Below are 20,130 nucleotides of genomic sequence, written 5' to 3' on the forward strand. Positions count from 1 at the left end.
CACTAGTGTCATTTGCAAATTCGTAATGGGCTAATAAACCAGAATATATTGCATCCGACAAAGTGGGTATTCACCCACGAAAGCTCATGCTCCAAAACGTCTGTTAGTCTATAAGGTGCCACAGGACTCTTTGCTGCTTTTACAGAATATATTGGGAGTTTAATCCCTATTCTGCCACATCTGTGTAAAACTCAACCGCAGTGAGCACAAGATCTTAGGTGAAAGGGCCAGGATTTTACCTGGATACACTATGTGGTTAGGGTGTCATTGTATGAGCAGTTTTGGCATCAGTGTACATCTTCAGTATTACTACTATACAGAGTCTAGTTCCAGTGAATAACACTTCACCATTGAGTTTAGTGGGACTTTATGTACTTAAGTATATTAAGAATAGTATATATAAGAGTGGATGGTGTTTATATAATAATAATAATAATAGTAGTAGAAAGTAAAGATTCTAAAACCAAAGAAATTCAGTGGCTTTTCTCAAATCACTCAGTTGTTCTTTAGTACTCAGTGGCATGTGAAATGACCTGCTGTTTCAAGGCCCTCTGGTAGAACATTACTGTGTCATCACTTCCTAAGTGTGGCATGCGCCCATTTAGCAGGCGTCTATAAGTCTTGCTACCCAGACGTTTCTTACATGTTTTATCAGAAAGAATGTTTTTCAACAGTTGCTTTTCTAAATCAATGAATATGTACTTACTTCAGGGTGGGTTGGTTAGCTGTGTGTGTATGTGTAGTCCCTGTCTCACAGGCCTCTGACCATGGGTTCATTCCTATCTTTGCCTGACTTCAAACAATGGCAAGTTCAAATGAGGTGCTAAATATCTTAGGAGTCTTTCTAGAGGCTCCTAGTTTTCCTGCTGATAATAGCTTCTCTTAATTAATTAGCCTCTTACAATTGGTATGAGTACTTCCACCTTTTCATGTTCTCTGTATGTATAAATATCTTCTTACTGTATGTTCCATTCTGTGCATCCAATGAAGTGGGCTGTAGCCCACAAAAGCTTACGCTCAAATAAATGTGTTAGTCTCTAAGGTGCCACAAGTACTCCTGTTACTTTTCCTTTGACCTTCTTTCCTGATAGTCAGCCTTGCTCGTGGACTTTTTCTTTCTGTGGCTCCAGTGTTTAAAAGAGTCAAGATCACTCTTGAATCCTCCACCTTCACCCTACTTTGCTGGATGTGGATGTATCTTTTTTATGTTGCACCTTAGTATTGTTTAATAGGAGATATGCAGTGTTGCTGTGAAGTTTTTTTACATAGGCCACACGTCTGCTAAACACTTATTTTCCACATGGAAGAATAAGTATATTAAATGCCAAAAAGTAGGTGAATGTCATGTTAATATTATCATTTTAGGTCCCAATTCTGCATGATGCTGAGCATTTCCTGTGAGGTAACCTCAACTCAAGTTAATGAGAATTGAGGGCTCTGAGCATCTTGCATGTTCAGGTCATTTGCACACTCAGAAATCAGGAAATCCAAATGATAAGGTTCTCATACTAACCTTTATTTACCCGTGTTTCACATAGGACCCAAATTACCCTCAGAAAAACCTCTGCAACTCCCATTGAAGTCAATTGGACTAGTGCGTGCATATCTGAAAGTAGAATTCAGGCCTTGTGTAAGCTAACATTTAGTAGCACAACAAATAATTTACAGCACTCCATTCATTATGTGGGTGGATTAAAGTTAATATGAGATCCTTATCTTTTGCATTTCTGGACTTACGAATATTTAACATTGTTGCCAAATGCTACTTTATTGAAAGTTTTATATTTAGTTTCTCTTGATATTTTTACAAAAATGAAAAAAGATTAACACATTAATTCCCCCTATTGGTTTCTCTGTGTGCTTCCACAATTGTTTAGTGAAACCCTGCAGTTATATGGTACTTCATAATGGAGCCGAAATACAAACCACGCCTACAACACCAAACTAACACTCATACTACATATTTCTGTTGGTCAGTACTCCACTAATCAGTATGGAATTTTAACTGGAGTGGAAATTTCATGTAGTGTATGTTTAAAACTAATTTTTTATTCACTTATTATTTGTTAATTCTTAAAATGTATGCTACTTGCCTGAAAACCAGTCCTTTATGAGGATTGCCACCTGGGAACTTTCAGCTATTTTTCATTTATGTCTGTACCCCAAAAACAGTTTAAAAATATTTTTACAGGGGGAGGGAAGTATATTTTTTTCTGTCACAGAATTTACTAAAAATGGGTGAATGGGTTTTGCTCAACATTTAAAAAAATATTTTTTGACTGAGAAAATATATGAACATAATTTTTCAGAAGGATACAAGCATATGAAAATGGAGTATAATAGAAGTCTCAATGTAACCTTAACAGTAGTTTTTTTGGAGTATCCATTAGTCTTATACCTCACATAAAATAATACCAGCTCAAGTTAACTTTTTATTATTAGTGTTATTATTTTAATATATTCATGCAAGAAGCACTTTTAAACTTTAATATGCAGCATTCATATATTATATTTTAGTTTGCCTTAGTCAAAGGTACAGTAAATTGAGTAACCTAAAATGTTCCCTAAGCATTTTGTTAGCATTACCACCATAAAACTTGGGCAGATTTTTTTGATATATATAAAAGAACCTATGGTTTTCTATAGAGAAGGATTTGAGCGAGACATTTAAACTAATGAATCAAAATCAGATATGTGGTCATTATTGGCTGATTATTACTCCATCTGCTCTGTGCTAACGTGAAAATCAATTACTGTGTCTCTTTCCCACTGACAGCGTATGTTGATCGGGCTGGCAAGAGATCTTCGAGGGATTGCCTTTGCACTGAACACAAAGACCAGCTACACCATGCTGTTTGACTGGATGTATCCTTATTACACTATGACAATACCAGCTCTGTGCACAGAGGGATACCAGGCCCCTTGCATTAGTTTAATAGTGTGGCACAGTGGGGAAGAGGAAACAAAGCTAAATGAACTAATGTGTAATCAGCTAAAATTACAGCACAATGGCAACCATGCAGTTAACTGGGAGGGCAGCATTTGGAGAGAAACCACAGAGAGGTCACTTTTTTGTGGTATCACACTAATATCCCAAATATACTTAAATGGTTCCCCTCCCTCTCCCAAGCCTGTGATGTTTCCATAAACATACGTTGGCTCGAACGCAAAATATAATGTACCTCCATATGGTTAAAAATGACAGTAAAAACTGCTAAAAAAAAATGTTGCTTCCCAAGTATTAATCCAGGGGGAGCTCCATATCTAGTATGATCTGGTCTTTCATTTAGCCAATAAGTATCCACTTACGTCTGTTTTATTAATATCATGACACACACACTTTTCTTGATGAGAAGACAACAGCTATATTGCAAAAATAAATGATAATCTAGAGTTACAGTTTTTCTCAATATGCAAAGATCAGGACTACTGTATTTGTTTTAATATACTGGTATACTTTTTTACTGCTGTGCTCAAGTATCTAATAATACCCACTAGTATTTTGTTAGTACAACAGGGAGATCTTTGATGTTTTTTAATAAGTGTATCAGTCATAAATTTTGTCATTTCAGTCATAGAATCATATTAATAAACTCACTATCCAAATATATAGTCAGATGAGTATAACAGTTTGTATGATTTAGACCTACTATGCATGATTGCTGTATATGTGTTTATTATATGGGTAAAATAACATACAAATACAATATTGTGTTTTATTAAAAACGGGGGCTTTGAAATGGGATAATTTTAAACAAATGCTGAAAGTGTACTGTACACTGATAATCTGTTTGGAGAACACAGAACAGTATATCTTTCTAGAATTGTGACCAGGAATATCATTGAATATGGGCAAAAAGGTAGGAAGGCTGAGCCTGTGTTATGATCTGATCCAACTTCCACTGAAATCAATGGACAGACTCCCATGGGAGTGGGATCAAGCCATTCTCAAGAACTTTGCATGCTTTCAAGTCAGATAGTGTGTGGAATCAAGGCCTAAGAAAATAAGAGGCCTCATCCTAACTCTATTTGAAATCAATGGAAAACTCCATTTAATTTAAACAGTAACAGATGGAGCCACAAACTACTAAAATTTGTTAGTCTTTAAGGTGCCACAAGTACTCCTGTTTTTTTTTGTTTTGTTTTTTTTTGCGGATACAGACTAACACGGCTGCTACTCTGAAACCTGTCATAAAATCAGGATATAAGTGTATAAATTTTATGACACTGTCACACTTACATTATTAAACCTGAAAGAAATTTAAAATTCTAAAATTTATTTTTTATACTTAGTTCAGCATGGGCAGGAAAGAGAGATTACTATCAATTTAATTTTCAATAAATTTCATTTTCTGTTTCCTCTGCATTAAGCCAATGTTCATAGATTCTAAGCCTAAAGGAGACCATTGTGACCTCCTCTTTAACATGGGCCTTAGAACTGTCCCAAAGTAATTCCTAGAGCAGATCTTTTTAGAAAAACATCCAGTCTTGATTTTAAAAATTGTCCGTGATGGAGAATCCACCTCTCCCCTTGATAAATTGTTGCAATGGTTAATTACGCTCTCAAAAAATGTATGCTTTATTTTCAGTCTGAATTTGTCTAGCTTCAACTTCCAGCCGTTGGATCATGTTATACCTTTCTTTGCTAGACTGAAGAACCCATTATTAAATATTTGTTCCCAGTGTAAATACTTAGAGACTGTAATCAAGCCACCCCTTTACTGTCTCTTTGTAAAGCTAAATAGATTGAAGTTTTTGAATATAGCCCTTTAAGGCATGTTTTCTAATCCTTTAATCATTCTCATGGCTCCTCTCTGAACTCTCTCCAATTTATCAACATCTTTCTAGAATAGTGGGGACCAGAACTGGCTGAGGTATTCCAATCAACGTCAAAGAAAAAGGTAAAATAACCTACTGTAACTTCTTTACTCCTATTCAAAGTGTGGCAATGTTTGCATTGCAAATAGTATAGGGAAATATGTAAATTCAAACAGCCAGATTGAGGTCTCCTACAAGGAAATCTTCGGGTTTGGAGATGAATTCCAGCCAGAGTTTTCCTCAGGTCATTCTATTGGTGGTGATCACAAAGTTTTTACCCCTTTGCAGAATGACCAGGGTCATCCACTGCTCAGAAACCCACAGATCTCCTCACTGCCCTAATGATCCCTACTCCCCTGTCTGGATGCTCCTGTGGAACCATACTGCCAGGACTCTCCAGCCTCTGGCTATCCCAGGACCCACCCTTTTTACGAAGAGATGGGTTGTGTAAGAAAGGAAATGGAGCCTCAGGCTGTATTAGGCAATTCTAATTTGTCAGTCCTATGCTCTCTCCCTGATCAAAACTGCAAAGCTCCCTCTGTGGGACCAGGAATGGTGGAGGGGATTGCAATATAGGGATGGCTGATCTCCACTCCTTTTGCAAAAGATAGATCCATGCCTGGAGGGTCAACATAACATAGAAATCACCATGCTGAGTCAGAACAATGATCCATCTAGCCCAGTATCCTGTCTTCCAACAGGAACAAGGCAATTACAATTGATCCATTCCCTGTCATCCAGACCCAGTTTCTAGCAGTCATAGGTTTAGAGACATCGGGAGCATGGGGTTGCGTCCCTAACTGTCTTGGCTAATAGCCATGGATGGACCTATCCTCCATTTACCTAATTCTTTTTTTGAACCCATTCGGTCCACTCCACACCTGAATCCAGGATGGTTTCCATTGTTTTTAATTTCCTGAACACCTGTTCTTAATAGTAAATTTATTTTATTTTTTTACACAAACCCTGGATGTTTTATTTGGACTGCCAGACAGCATTCCTTTAATTGACCTTAACAATAAAAAGATTAATATATACACAGTAAGAGGAATTAATTTGTCCAAGGCTTTTCTGAGTCCGCTTGTTTTCTATATTCAGTTTCTTCTTTTCCCTCACTTATCTGTACACAGGGACACAGAAAATATTCCCCTATCACCTTTGGCTGTAAACAAACAAACAAATTCATGCTTCTGTTCAGTGCATTTAGCTTCTGCTGGGTCCAACTCCATCCTCATATTGATCTTAGTATTATGGCAGAGTAAGCTGCCATCATGTCAACTCCTATTTACTGGATCTAAAGGGTGTAAGTTACAATGGTATGTGTGGTGAGGAGGGGAGAAAGAGGTTTCTTTTAATTTGGATAGGTATTTTTATACTTAATTAACATTGTAGTATATAAATTAATAACCTTTAAGTGTTGATTTGTATGTGTTGACATGCTACAATTGTAACTGCCCAAGTCTAATAATTAGTTGTTTTCAAACAAATATTCCCCTGGTTTGAAAGCCTTAAAGTGAAACTAACTATAAACAAAAACGAAACTGACTTAAATGATAGTCGTTACCTAAACTCAGAGAAATGCAGCAAATAAGCAGTATAAATAGACAAGAGAAAAATTTTAGTTTTAATAATCTAAGATGTTAGGTAAATAAAGGAGGTTGTTCGGAAGCATTAATTTTAAATCAGTGGTATCAGAGTTCAGTGGTTAATATAATACTTTATCTCAAGTGTGACTGGAAATATTATGATTCTAATCTCTTCCCATTGATTTCAAGAGAGTTACACATATAATGAACCTTTGAGGATCAAACCTTTAATTTTTTAAGTTGTTCCAGTTTTAGGTCATAGTTTTCCTCTATCTTATTTCTGATTTGAATAAGTATCTGGAAATTTTACTTTTGTCCAGTAGATGGCAAAAATGAGCAGAAATGAATTATTTTAAGTCTCTTGGTTTTGTTTTTGATCTGGAAACTGTTGTGTCCTATATTTTACCATAGATTATGCTGATATTAGGGTCATGGTTTGGAGGTGAATTGTCAGTATGCTGAAAGCTGTGTTAGATTGCCAAATAGGGTTGTTTTGTAGCAGGCTTGCTTATACTAATTGAGTTTCTGTAGCAAATCAGGCTCCTTGGAAAAAGGCCAAAGGCTTTTCATAATTGTATTGACAGGAAAATGAATATGATAAATGGTGTTCATTCAGTTGAGACAAGATTTATTGTTTTCCTCTGGGCAACGGATGAAGAGCAAATATTTATAATAATAGTAAAATTTGTTTAAAAAAGTTGTATTATTCAATCTCTCAAAAGGCTTTATTAAAATATTTCCAAATATTTTTAAGTATTTTCCAATGGTAACGTTCAGGAACTTCCCAGAGAATTCCATTAATGAAAGATGAATAAGTAGATGATAGAAAAATAAATAAATAAATATCCTGGATATGAAAGTCATTTATTCTTCCTGAAATATTGATATGTCAAGTTGTCAATGATGATTCCAGTATTACATCTTCTGAAAGTTTATATGCCTTTTATATTCAGAAATGTGGTTTGTGTAATTTGTAGGGCAGGCCTAAACATGCAGGTGAAACCTTCTATAAAAGCATGTCCTGTTTGGAGTAAAATCAGAATCCATTTTTATTAATGGAGATTATCCCACTGATAAAATATTTTGTTTTGCTATTGACTTCAAGATGATGTTTGTAAAATGTGAGTGTATTACCTGTATTACTCTACAGTGACAGCAAGCTGAAGTTTAAGGTCCCCGATCTGTCCGTGGGGAGCGGGTGCAGGATCAGGGTTGTACCCAGATATTTTGTTACTCTCAATCAGTATTTCTTAAAACTAGTTGGGTACCCCCTTGGTAAATTTTTCAACTGTTTCTGTTAATTGACATCAATTATTTAATTAACTTTAATGCTTGTGAAATAAGCAAGTTTGTAGTAAGAAAATGTCTTGCCGGACTTAAATTACCTTATTAGGCTGACTCAGGGTTTTAGTCAGCAAAGCTAAAGTAACATTAGTATATGAAAAAGATGGTGATTTGTGTTTGGAGTTTCCTCTCTACTAGTCATTCACACAGTCCCCTTTCTTATATTGATGTTTATTTGAGAATGTGCCCCTTCTTTATGTGAACTTACAAGTAGGTGTGGAACATTTTGTTTTAAATAACCAATATACTTCTGTTTTTAAATCACTCTTCTAATAAATATCTAAAGATTCATCTCCTGTATCCTTAAAAATATAATTCCATATGCACGGGCATGAGACATTTTATAAGACTGTATGCAGAGGATTAGTCAAGAAAAATACTCACATTTTTATATAAGCAATAGTGTTTCCCGTTTAAAACCATTATAGTTTTTTAAAGTATTAAATTGTCATATTTTTTTCCAATTAGTGTATAAGTTAAGTGCTGATTTAGAAGAGCTAGACAATCAGTTCTAGATATTTCAGCCCTATATCCACAGGGGCAGAGGCAGTATAAGGTTTTCCTTTAAGCAACCAGCCTTTCCTCTGCATCCAGTCTTTAACCTGTCATAGAGAGCCCCTTAGTGTCCCTTGCTTTGATAGATTCTATGATGATGGTCACTTATGTACATTAGCGTACTAAAGCTGATTTTATTTTAAGTTGCCATTATTATATATTTGTCTGACTGTAGCACTTAGGAGCTCTAGTCTTGGACCAAGATCCCATTGAGTTAGGTGCTGTACAAACCCAGACCAAAAACACGGTCCCTGTCCCAAAGATCCTTCGCTATTTGCATTTCATTCACCTTGGACAACGAAAATCAGTTAGTTTCGCTTCGTGAATTAGCAGAATTCCCCAATGGTTGAGCATATAAACACTGCAGATGCGTGTTTAAAAACAAGTCCAAACTGTTTTCACTGGAATTTTTAAAAATAATAAATCATGGAAATATTTTTCTTGACCCCAAGTTTTGTAAAATCTGGTTCTTCTTCGAGTGCAAGCTCATATCGATTCCAATTAGGTGTGTGCATGCCGCGTGCACGTTCGTTGGAAGATTTTTACCCTAGCAACACTCGGTGGGTCGGCTGGGTCGCTCCCTGGAGTGGCGCCGCTATAGCGCAGAATATATACCCCTGCCGACCCAACGGCCCTTCAGTTCCTTCTTACCGCCCATATTGGTCGTTGGAACAGTGGAGCGTGGCTTAGCTGACCTCCACTTCCCTAGCTACTCGTAGTTCTCTCATTAATTCTTGTATATATAGTTCAGATTTATATAGTTGTAGTTAACTTTATTCGTTTATAGTATAGTTAGTGTATATAGTTCAGAGGGGTTCGGGGATTATCCCCGCACCCGGTGCCGGGGCCTATGCCCGGTTCACCGGGTTTCAAACCGTGCTCGGCCTGCCACAAGCCGATGCCAACAGGAGATCCCCACGACTCCTGTCTTAAGTGCCTCGGGGAATCTCACCTAACCAATAAGTGCCGCATTTGTATGGCCTTTAAGCCGAGAACAAAAAAGGAGTGGGATTTCCGTCTCAAGCAGCTCCTGAGGGAGGCAGCTCTTACTCCTCCGCCCTCGGCACCGAGCGCTGGACAGTCTTCAAGAAGCGCTCCCTTGGCACCGGATCGCGCCGGTACCGCCAAGGCCTCTCGGCACCGGCCGTCACCGGCACTGACGTCCGCTCGGCACCGATCCCTCTCCCCGAGGGCGAAGAGGCACAAGACTCCTGCTGTGTCTGCGCCGCCTGCTCAGCAGCCAGAGCGCTCTACTAAGTCGGACCGCCCGGCACCGATACCTGCTGTGGCATCAACAACATCGGCACCATCGATTCCGGTCACCTGAAAGAGCCGTCGAGTCCAGTGCCTGAAAGCTCCCCGCTGCAAGCCATGGTTGAGCTCACTATTCCCTCCACGCCGGAGACATTTTCCACGGCGAGGGAGTTGATTGCAATGACGGAGTCTACACTGCCTCAACCCCCGGCACCGCCGGTGCGGGTTATACAGTCGATTGGCAAGCCTGCCTTGATCAGACCACCCTCCATCAGCACCGCAGAGCGGCACCGTTCACGATCGCAGTCCCACAGACGCTCTCGGTCCCGTTGCCGATCCAGGTCCCGACGCTGCTCGCAGTCCCGGCACCGTTCTCCATTTCGGTACCGGTCGTACTCGCAGCACCGGTCAGCGTCTCGTTCGCCCGCCCAGTACACTCAGCACCGATCCAGCTCCTGGCACCGCTCCAGGCACCGTGACTCTCGTAGCCACTCCCGTCGTCGAGCCTCGAGATCTCGGTCGACCTCCCGGCACCGCTCCGGTCGCAGGTCCCGATCTCGCTCCCGGTACCGGTATGCCTCCCGGTGCCGCGTCGGGCAACGCCAGCTAGGGAGGGAGACTCTGCCCAGGGCTTTTCAGCTCCTCCATGGCCATCCAGACATGCATCAGTGTCATCCCACGTGGGCAGTTCATACGCGCAGGACCGTGATTCGGATGTGCCCACCAGAGTCTTCCAGGAGCCCCAGGACCCTGGCCCCCATCAGTGGTCATTCTGGACACCTTGGGTGTACCACCAGGCCCAAGGCGTACCTGTGATCCCATCTCGCTCTGTTCCGTCAGAGCACCGGATGCCAGAGGCGACAGTTAGCCATCCCCCTCCGACCGGTACGGAGGAAGCCCCGGTTCAGCCACCGGACTCCCAGATCCCACTGGAACAGGAGGTCGTCCAGGAGCACGAGCCCACGCAGGACCCGCTTGTCCCCGGCCTTTCTTCTTCCTCCTCCCCAGATGAGGCGGTGGCAGGAACGTCCTCCTCGGGCCCTCCTCCAATCGACTTGAGGGCCCATCAGGACCTCCTGAGACAGGTGGCACTCAATATAAACCTCCAAGTGGAGGAAGTCTCGGAGATAGAGGATCCGGTCGTAGACATTCTGTCGGCTGACACCCCCCACTAGAGTGGCCCTACCGTTCATTCGGACGATCCAAGCCAATGCGGATACCATCTGGCAGTCTCCAGCCTCTATCCTGCCCGCGGCCAGGGGAGTCGAACGCAAGTACATGGTACCCTCCAGCGGGTACGAGTACCTATATGTACATCCTCCCCCTTGCTCCCTTGTCGTCCAGTCTGTCAGTGAGAGGGAACGCCATGGCTAGCAGGCACCAGCCCCTAAATCGAAGGACGCTAGGCGAATGGACTTACTGGGCCGTAAAGTGTACTCAGCAGGGGCCCTGCAACTCCGCGTAGCAAACCAGCAAGCCCTGCTTAGCTGCTACAATTACAACACCTGGGTGGCGGTGGGCAAGTTTACGGAGTTGGTTCCTCAGGACTCCCGTCAAGAGTTGGCTGCTCTCCTGGAAGAAGGGAAGAAAGTGGCGAGAACTTCCCTCCAGGCCTCGTTGGATGCAGCTGACTCCGCTGCCAGGACTCTGGCCTTGGGTGTTGCCATGAGGCGCATTTCATGGCTCCAGGTGTTGGGCCTTCCCCCGGAGCTGCAGCATACTATACAGGACTTGCCCTTTGATGGCAAAGGCCTGTTCTCCGAAAAAACTGACCCTAGGCTACAAAGCCTAAAGGACAGCAGGGTCACTATGCGCTCTCTTGGCACGCACACGCCGGTGACTCAGCGCCGGCCTTTCCGTCCCCAGCCCCACCGCCCTTACCCTGCGCCTAGACAAAGACAGGACTTTGCCAGCAGGCGTGGCCAAGGCGGTCGTAGGCGTCAGTCAGGGCCCCAAGGGTGCCAAAATCAGGGTCCCTCTAAACCACCAGCGGGGCCAAAGCCAAACTTCTGAAGGCACGCCCGAGGACGGCGTACCAGTTATTACCCAGGATCCGTTCCCTCCCTTTTACAACCGCCTCTCCTTTTTCCTCCCTGCTTGGTCCCATCTAACCTCAGATCGTTGGGTCCTACGCACGGTGGAACTTGGGTACCACTTCCAGTTTATTTTGCCCCCACCCTCCATCCTCGTCCCTCTTCAGGGACCCCTCTCACGAGCAGTTCCTCTTGCAAGAGGTGTGGATGCTCCTCGCCATTGGAGCTATAGAGGAGGTGCCAAAGGACGAAAGGGGCAAGCGGTTCTACTCCCACTATTTCCTAATCCCCAAGGCGAAGGGAGGTCTCAGATCTATCCTAAATCTGCAGGAACTCAACAAGTTCATGATAAAGCTGAAGTTCCACATGGTATCCCTGGGAACCATCATCCCATCCTTGGATCCCGGAGACTGGTATGCCGCCCTCGATATGAAGGACGCGTATTTTCACGTCACCATTTATCCTCCACACAGAAGGTACCTCCAGTTTGTGGCCAACCGTCAACATTTCCAGTTTTGCGGTCCTTCTGTTTGGCCTCTCTACAGCCCCAAGAGTATTCACAAAGTGTATGGCTGTAGTCGCCGCCTCCCTCCGCCGCCATCGGATACATGTTTTTCCGTATCTAGATGATTGGCTCATTCGAGGGACCTCCAAGGCCCAAGTTACCCGTCATGTGGGCATCGTCAAGGACCTATTCCTGCGTCTAGGCCTGATGATCAATATAGAGAAATCCACTCTGATTCCCACACAGAGAATAGAATTCATTGGGGCCATCCTGGACTCCAATCTCGCCAGAGCCTGCTTACCTCAGCCTCGGTTTCAGGCGATGGCAACAATTATACAAGGTCTACAGAACTTCACGACAACTTCGGCTCGCACTTGCCTAGGTCTCCTGGGTCACATGGCTGCCTGCACGTTCGTAACCAAACATGCCAGGCTTCGCCTCCGTCCACTCCAATCGTGGCTCACCTCGGTATACCACCCAAGCAGAGACAGCATAGACATGATCGTCACGATCCCCCCGAGCATCCTAGGCTCCCTCGACTGGTGGTCGACGCCCTCCCTGGTGTGTGCAGGGATGCCGTTCCATCCACCTCAGCCCTCGGTGTCCCTGACAACGGACGCGTCATCTCTCAGCTGGGGTGCTCACCTCGGTCAGCTTCGCACCCAAGGCCTTTGGTCAGCTCAAGAGCTGGCCTTGCACATCAATGTCCGAGAGCTGAGAGCAGTCCGCCTTGCATGCCAGGCGTTTCAGCAGCACGTACAAGTGTTGTGTCTCTGTGTTCACAGATAACATGACAGCCATGTATTACATAAACAAGCAGGGAGGAGCACGGTCCTCCCCTCTTTGCCAGGAAGCCATCCAGCTCTGGGACTTCTGCATAGCCCAATCGATAGACCTGATAGCATCCTTTCTCCCAGGGGTCTGGAACACTCCAGTGGATCGCCTCAGCAGATCCTTCCTGTCTCACGAGTGGTCGATTCGTCCGGAAGTTATCTATTCCGTTTTCCAGAAGTGAGGCTTTCCCCGCATAGACCTCTTCGCTTCTCACGAGAACAGGAAGTGCCAGACGTTCTGTTCATTCCAAGGACTCTCCGCGGGCTCGATCTCGGACGCTTTTCTGATGCCGTGGACGAGCCATCTGCTGTACGCTTTTCCACCGTTCCTGCTGGTTCACAGTGTCCTGCTAAAACTCCACAGGGACAGAGCGCACCTGATCATGATCGCTCCAGCATGGCCCAGGCAGCACTGGTACACCATGTTGCTAGACCTGTCGATAGCCAACCCGATTCCCCTGCCTCTCCGCCCAACCTCATAACGCAGGATCACGGCAGACTTCACCACCCAGACCTGCAATCCCTGCACCTCACAGCATGGCTGCTGCGTGGCTAAACCGATCCGAGTTACGTTGCTCTGCCTCGGTATAACAGGTACTCCTGGATAGTAGGAAACCTTCCACTCGGTTAACATATCTGGCCAAGTGGAAGCGTTTCTCCTGCTGGTGCGAAACGCACAATGTTACTCCCACCGAGGTCCCGATCCATTTCATCTTGGACTACCTCTGGTCTCTCAAACAGCAGGGCCTGGCGGTGTCATCATTGAAGGTGCACTTGGCAGCCATCTCTACCTTCCACCCAGGGGAGAGTGGCCGCTCGGTTTTCTCGCACCCTATGGTTTCCAGGTTTCTCAAGGGCTTGGAGCGCTTATACCCCCAAGTTCGCCGCCCCGCCCAAACCTGGGACCTCAACCTGGTTCTAACCAGACTTATGACTGCCCTATTCGAGCCACTGGCAACCTGCTCGCTGCTATACCTGTCCTGGAAGATAGCTTTCCTCGTAGCCATTACATCGGCCAGACGAATCTCCGAGCTTCGGGCTCTCACGGTGGACCCACCGTATACTGTGTTTCACAAGGACAAGGTGCAGTTGCGACCACATCCGGCCTTTCTCCCTAAGGTGGTGTCGGCCTTTCATATCAACCAGGATATCTTCCTCCCGGTCTTCTTTCCGAAGCCACACTCATCATGAAGGGAGCAACAATTGCACTCCTTAGACGTCCGTAGGGTGCTCGCATTTTATATCGATCGGACAAAGCCCTTTCACAAAACGCCCCAACTCTTCGTCGCAGTGACAGACCGAATGAAGGGCCTACCTGTCTCCTCTCAGAGGATTTCTTCTTGGGTGACGTCGTGTATCCGCACCTGTTATGACTTGGCCCATGTTCCATCGAGCCACCTCACTGCACATTCCACCAGGGCTCAGGCTTCTTCTGCTGCCTTCCTGGCTCAGGTACCCATCCAGGAGATATGTCGTGCAGATACCTGGTCCTCAGTCCACACCTTTGCTTCACATTATGCACTGGTCCAACAGTCCAGAGATGATGCAGCCTTTGGCTCAGCAGTTTTGCATTCTGCAACATCTCACTCCGACCCCACCGCCTAGGTAAGGCTTGGGAATCACCTAATTGGAATCGATATGAGCAAGCACTTGAAGAAGACAAGACGGTTACTCACCTTTGTAACTGTTGTTCTTCGAGATGTGTTGCTCATATCCATTCCAAACCCGCCCTCCTTCCCCTCTGTCGGAGTAGCCGGCAAGAAGGAACTGAAGGGCCGTTGGGTCAGCCAGGGGTATATATTCGGTGCTATAGGTGCGCCACTACAGGGGGCGACCCAGCCGACCCACTGAGTATTGCTAGGGTAAAAATCTTCTGACGAACGTGCACGCAGCGTGCACACACCTAATTGGAATGGATATGAGCAACACATCTCGAAGAATAACAGTTCCAAAGGTGAGTAACCGTCTTTTTCTGCCAGTGGATGTAGATGTGACACTTGAACTTTTGAGTTCTGACATCCCCGTTTATATAATGGAGTTGCCAGCTCAGAATGCCCAGTTGTGTCTGTCTCCAGCATGCTGGCTGATACAGTTTTTTAGAAGAATTCAAAGATTTCACAAGTGCTCAGCTACAGCTTTGAATGCACTAACAAAAGTGGCTTGTGTTTATAACAGGTTTCAGCAGTAAGTGCAGTTGAACTGGTGCTGAATATGGTTTAAAGTCAAAAGCAAATTGTTCAGCAGCATTTCAGAAACTCTGGTTAAAAGCTGCTCCCTCCACTGATGCTCCCAAAAGCCCCCAGAAACAGCTTGGGCACATAGCACTGTCTCACCACCCCATTTTCTGTTGCTAAATTATTTTAAAAGACCAGTAGAAACACATTGAATATTTTTCTAATGTTACTTTTCCATGTAAACTATTGATGTAGTTGTCACAGGACTGCAGTGTGAGCATTAATGGGAGGGGTTGGCATTCTGCATACTCTGGTATGCATTTGAGAACCCCTGTTCTACGGCCTTGCCCGCTGACAGAGAGAGCCCACTGAGTAGCGTTGAGCAATTACTTTTATCCAAGGGCACTCTCATATGGGGTTCCATATTGGCCCTGTCAGCATATATGAGGCCATTGGGAGTGGCAATAAGGAAGCATGAATTAGGGTGCCTCCTTTACGTGCCTATCCCTCCCAGGCAGCTGGTGCATTTTGAATGCTTTAGCCAGTGTCTGGGTGAGAGTGGTGTGGTTGGGAAGCATTTCCAATAAAACGAAGGTGAAGTTGACAGATTTATGAAAGTAGCTGAAGATATGGCAATGATTGTGTATGCCCCAGAGGGTATTTGACCATGTTTTGTTACTTATGTACACAAGGTGGCTGTCGGATTTGAATCCCAATTATTTTTTTACAGAAAGCTTGATGGTAGATGCAACCATGTTAAGTCTGATAAAAAGAAAAGACTTCCTAGAATGGGACAGAAGCAACTCTTTAAAGAGTGTTTCAGATATCAGGCTCTTCTGCTGTATACTGCATATGCCTCCAGAGCCTCAGGCAGATGGCAGCAAAAACTCTCCAGAGTACTAGGACAAACAGACAGAATTAGCCAAAATGCTTTCCTTCTCAGGGACAGCAATATCATTCATCAGCAATGCCACCTATGATGACATTAGTCTCCACCAGAAGGGCCCTATCAACTCAAGGCAGGGCTTGATTAATTTTTCTCCCATTTAAAGTGAAATGTCTTTTGGGGTAAATATTGTCATTTAAAAAACAAAACAAAACCCCTTCCCAAATCCCCAGCAGATAAAAGACCCCCAAGGCAGCTCCAGAAAAGACAATAGGAAATCTTTCCAGCACAAATATAATACGAACTTTCACCGGCTTTCCTGATCCAACTGACCTGTGTTAAGTCTAACAAACATACAGGAAAGGTTGTTCCCTTCACCTCTGTGGCTGAGAAAATAGTTCAGACTCTATGGCCTATTTGGTCCTTGGCGTCCTGTAAAGACTGCCAGCCAGGGTGCCAGTTAATACCAGTTATGGTGGGTGCAGGGAGTTTATGAACGCATCGCCTGCTGGAAATTGGACAGAGCCCAGAAATTAATTTTCTGTACACACACAAAACTCTTTCCTTTGCCTGGAATTATGCCAGTTGCATATATATTCCAAATATGATTTATTCAATAGCTTACCTATTTTGTACTTAATTTTTTTGATTTCCAAGGGATTTATTTTTCCAGGCACTGACAAACTTGGATGTATGGGTCCAGAGCCTCATCTAGGGTAAACTGTCATAGTTCTGTACCTGTCTCACCAATTTACCATAGTGGCGTTGAGCTAAAGTTAATCTGAAAAATATTAATTTTTGGCATTTACATTCTTTAACTCATTTTATGAAAGATACACATCATACCTTCCCATTCTACAAAGAGCTATTGAGCTGTGGTATCGTGAAGCAGCATGTACAACTCCTATCTTGAAGCTTATGGCAGAGCTTCTGCAAAACAGGTAACAAGCATGTGAGAGCTGGGTAAACAATAAGTGGCACTTACTTTGTTCTGTCTACATTTTTATATCATGCCCACTATGGAGGTATCCTGACTTTCTTAACTTTCTCTCTAATGTCTTTTCGGACTGTGCTATGGAACAAGAACTAGAGAGACCACAGCTCCACCAGTGTTCTTGTTTTGATTTGCTACAATGGTAGCCATTAAAAAGTCAACCTTTGAATATGCAACATAGGATAATCTGTGACGCTGCATTTATTTACTATTCAAAATAGACTGAAATAAGTCAGATGCATCTCAGGTACCATGATATGGTAACCATAGTTAAATGTTGACTTTTTAATGGAGATCACTGAAAATAGTTCTCTGTCTAATTTCTGTCTTGTGTTCCCTGCAACCTCTAAGTAACACTAAATGTGCTTTGTGGTTTTAAACATTTGTAACTTACTTTTTCAGTTCCCCTCCAAAGAAAATACAATTTCCACATATATTTGTATGCTGAATGCTTCACTTATTCAGACTGGGGAAGAAAGGCATCTAGGACAACAGTATTTCTAACCAACTTTTATATAACTTTTCCCCGTCTATGAAATCCTCTTGACACTTGCTGGCTCATGGAAGAGATCCCAGAATGATTTTCTGATCTGATGTAAATACCTTGGATTGCATGTGTTTCAGGCTGTGCCTACACTGCAGTTAAAAATCCATGGCTGGTCCGTGCCAGCTGACTGGGGCTCATGGGTCTCGGGCTGTTTAATTGCAGTGTAGCCATTCCACTGTAGCCTGAGGTCTGGAACCCTCCCACCTTGCAGGTGTGCTAGAGCCCAGTCTTCAGCTTGAGCCCGAATGTCTACACCACAATTAAACAGCCCCTTAGCCCAAGCCAGCTGGTGCAGGCCAGCTGCAGGTTTTGAATTGCAGTGTAGACATATCCTAAGTGAGTCTTCTGTTATTTGTAGTGCCACAGAACCAGAGCATTTTGTGATACCCTCATGGTATCTGTGGATGCTAAGAGGATTGCCCAAAGGGACAAGAGACTTTGGAAGGGGAAAATGAAAGGGAGCAGGGGGATTAGAATGATTCTCTGCTGAAGACCCCCATGACCTGTATAGATGAGGCTTTCATCAGAGAAATCTGGGCTTTCCTCAGTTTCTCTTTTTCACTTGCAAGTTCATCTTTAAAAGAAAACAGATTAAAAACTGTTTAAAACAAAACAAAAAATGCTTAACTGAGTACTGGACCACTGGTCCAGATCACTGGTTCTACAAAGTTCAACTCTGCCACCAAGAAAATTAGGGAGTATCACTGGAGTTTAAGCCCTGAATGTCAACACAGACATTCCAGGTCAGTTCTCAGTGTCTTTTGCATTTGTGGATTGGCTTGCTGTGACATTACCTATTGTTTGTGTAGGTTAATTTCCACTTTTTATCATGGTAAGAGTGTAATAAAGTACTTTTAAAAGTTTAATCTCTGATACCTGATACACCATATTCTATAGACTATTTAACAGTGCTGCAGAGATAAGGTAGTTAAGAAAGAACCTATAAAAAACCAATAAAACTAAACAAAAGCAAAGTGATGCTAGAACATAAATCTCATGAAGGGACAGCTTTTCAAACGACTTTCCATATTCTTGCTATTCCTCCATCTACTGGAATTTAGAAAATCTGCATTGTTTGCTTAAGAGAACATCACTTGGGATGGATTTCTTCTTTGTGTGCTACCTTAGCTTTTACAGGTTAAAATGCATTAGACAGTACACTATGACAGGATTAAAATATGTTATGGTTTATTATGCTCATATGAACATATGTTTATAGTATGTTCATTATGCTGCTGTGATATTGAGATGTGTTTGGTTTGGGTTTTTTGCCTCTGCCAGTCAGCCGTCATTTTTGTGCTTGTAGAATACACAAATGTTTTGTGCAGTGTACATATGTTTTCTTCTCGTAAATTAGGGTATAAGCAGCTAGATTTACCCCAAAATTTGCACCAGATTGACCCTGTAAATAAGGATCCTGGCAGAAAAATGTGGATTTTAGCAAAGCAAGGTACCCACAACTTCCTTTGCACTAGGGGTCCTATAAGTACCCCGCAAAGCACCAAAAATGGGTGGCACACAACTAGGGCAGCCAAGGGATGCTCTGATTCAGTGCATTCAGTGGCAGGGCTCCTGTGCAGTTCCCAATAGAGATTAAGGGTAAAATTTGCATAAGTGACTTAGGAGCCTAAGGCTGTGTAGGTGAACAGTTAGTGCATGTCAAACTGTGGTGTAAATCTACGTTACAGTAACCTGACATCCACTGGCAGTCCACGTGGACTCTGCTACCATGCACTGAAAGTTCCTAGTTCACTTTGATCTACTCTCGTTTCAAAGTGAAGTAGATCACAAGACCCTAGTCTCATTTTCATAAGTGATTTATAGGCTCTTGTTGACTTCAGTTAGACTTAGGAACCTTAGTGCTAAGTCACTTCTGAAAATGGGGCTTAGTCTTCAAAATCACTTAGGGGCTTTTGAAATTTGTACCTTAAAGCTACCTTTCTCCTGGGATTCTCCCAGGGGAGGGCATTGATAAAAACTTTGCTTGCCCTCCTAGTGGTTATATCCATATTGAGTACACAGTAACTTTTTCTGGCCTATGGAGATGGTATACCAGCACAAGCAGAGGTGAGACTTGTCTATGGTGTGATCTCTTTCAGGTCTAAGTATATGCATAAGCATGTGTATATGCTCGTTATGAACTGCACTCTTGCATCAGGCTTACATTTGGGCTTCTCTACAAGATGGGGTAATGCCCACTTACAGTCAAAAGCACGCTAACGTGTTGAGCATTAATTGGTCCATGTAGATTCTGCTGGTGTGCACTAAAGGCTCCTTAGTGTGCTTTAACACGTTAGTGCACACTAACAAGGGTCTACATGGACCAATTAATGCGCAGCACATTTGTGCACTTTAGAAATCACACCCCCATAAGTGCACATTACCCCACCATGTAGAGGATGCATTTATATAATTGAATTCGTAGTGGGAATTAACTGATGAAATAAGCTATTGCGATATAGTAGTTAAGGTAAGAGTATAAACTAATTGTTTGTATTAGGAAGAATTTGTAGCATTCCTCTGAAGTGCAAAAGCTTATTATTATTATTAGAATCATAGAAATGTAGGGCTGGTAGGGATCTTGAGAAGTCATCAAGTCCA

General features: G+C 43.3%; 1 protein-coding gene across 4 annotated transcripts in view; it reads left to right on the forward strand.

Moving 5' to 3' along the window:
- Nucleotides 1-20,130, forward strand: part of RANBP17 (RAN binding protein 17) — a 265,755-nt gene that overhangs the window by 181,397 nt on the left and 64,228 nt on the right. For 3 of the 4 annotated variants that reach the window (XM_039484081.1, XM_039484082.1, XM_039484084.1), the window contains exons 20-21: nucleotides 2,777-2,865; nucleotides 16,822-16,929. In XM_039484081.1, the coding sequence (XP_039340015.1) occupies nucleotides 2,777-2,865; nucleotides 16,822-16,929 (197 nt within the window). Of the gene's footprint in view, nucleotides 1-2,776; nucleotides 2,866-4,853; nucleotides 4,902-16,821; nucleotides 16,930-20,130 lie in introns of all 4 variants that reach the window. The other variant, XM_039484083.1, reaches the window with a different exon arrangement.

This window comes from Mauremys reevesii, linkage group 8, assembly GCF_016161935.1.
Source record: "Mauremys reevesii isolate NIE-2019 linkage group 8, ASM1616193v1, whole genome shotgun sequence".
Classification (NCBI taxonomy): Eukaryota; Metazoa; Chordata; order Testudines; family Geoemydidae; genus Mauremys; species Mauremys reevesii.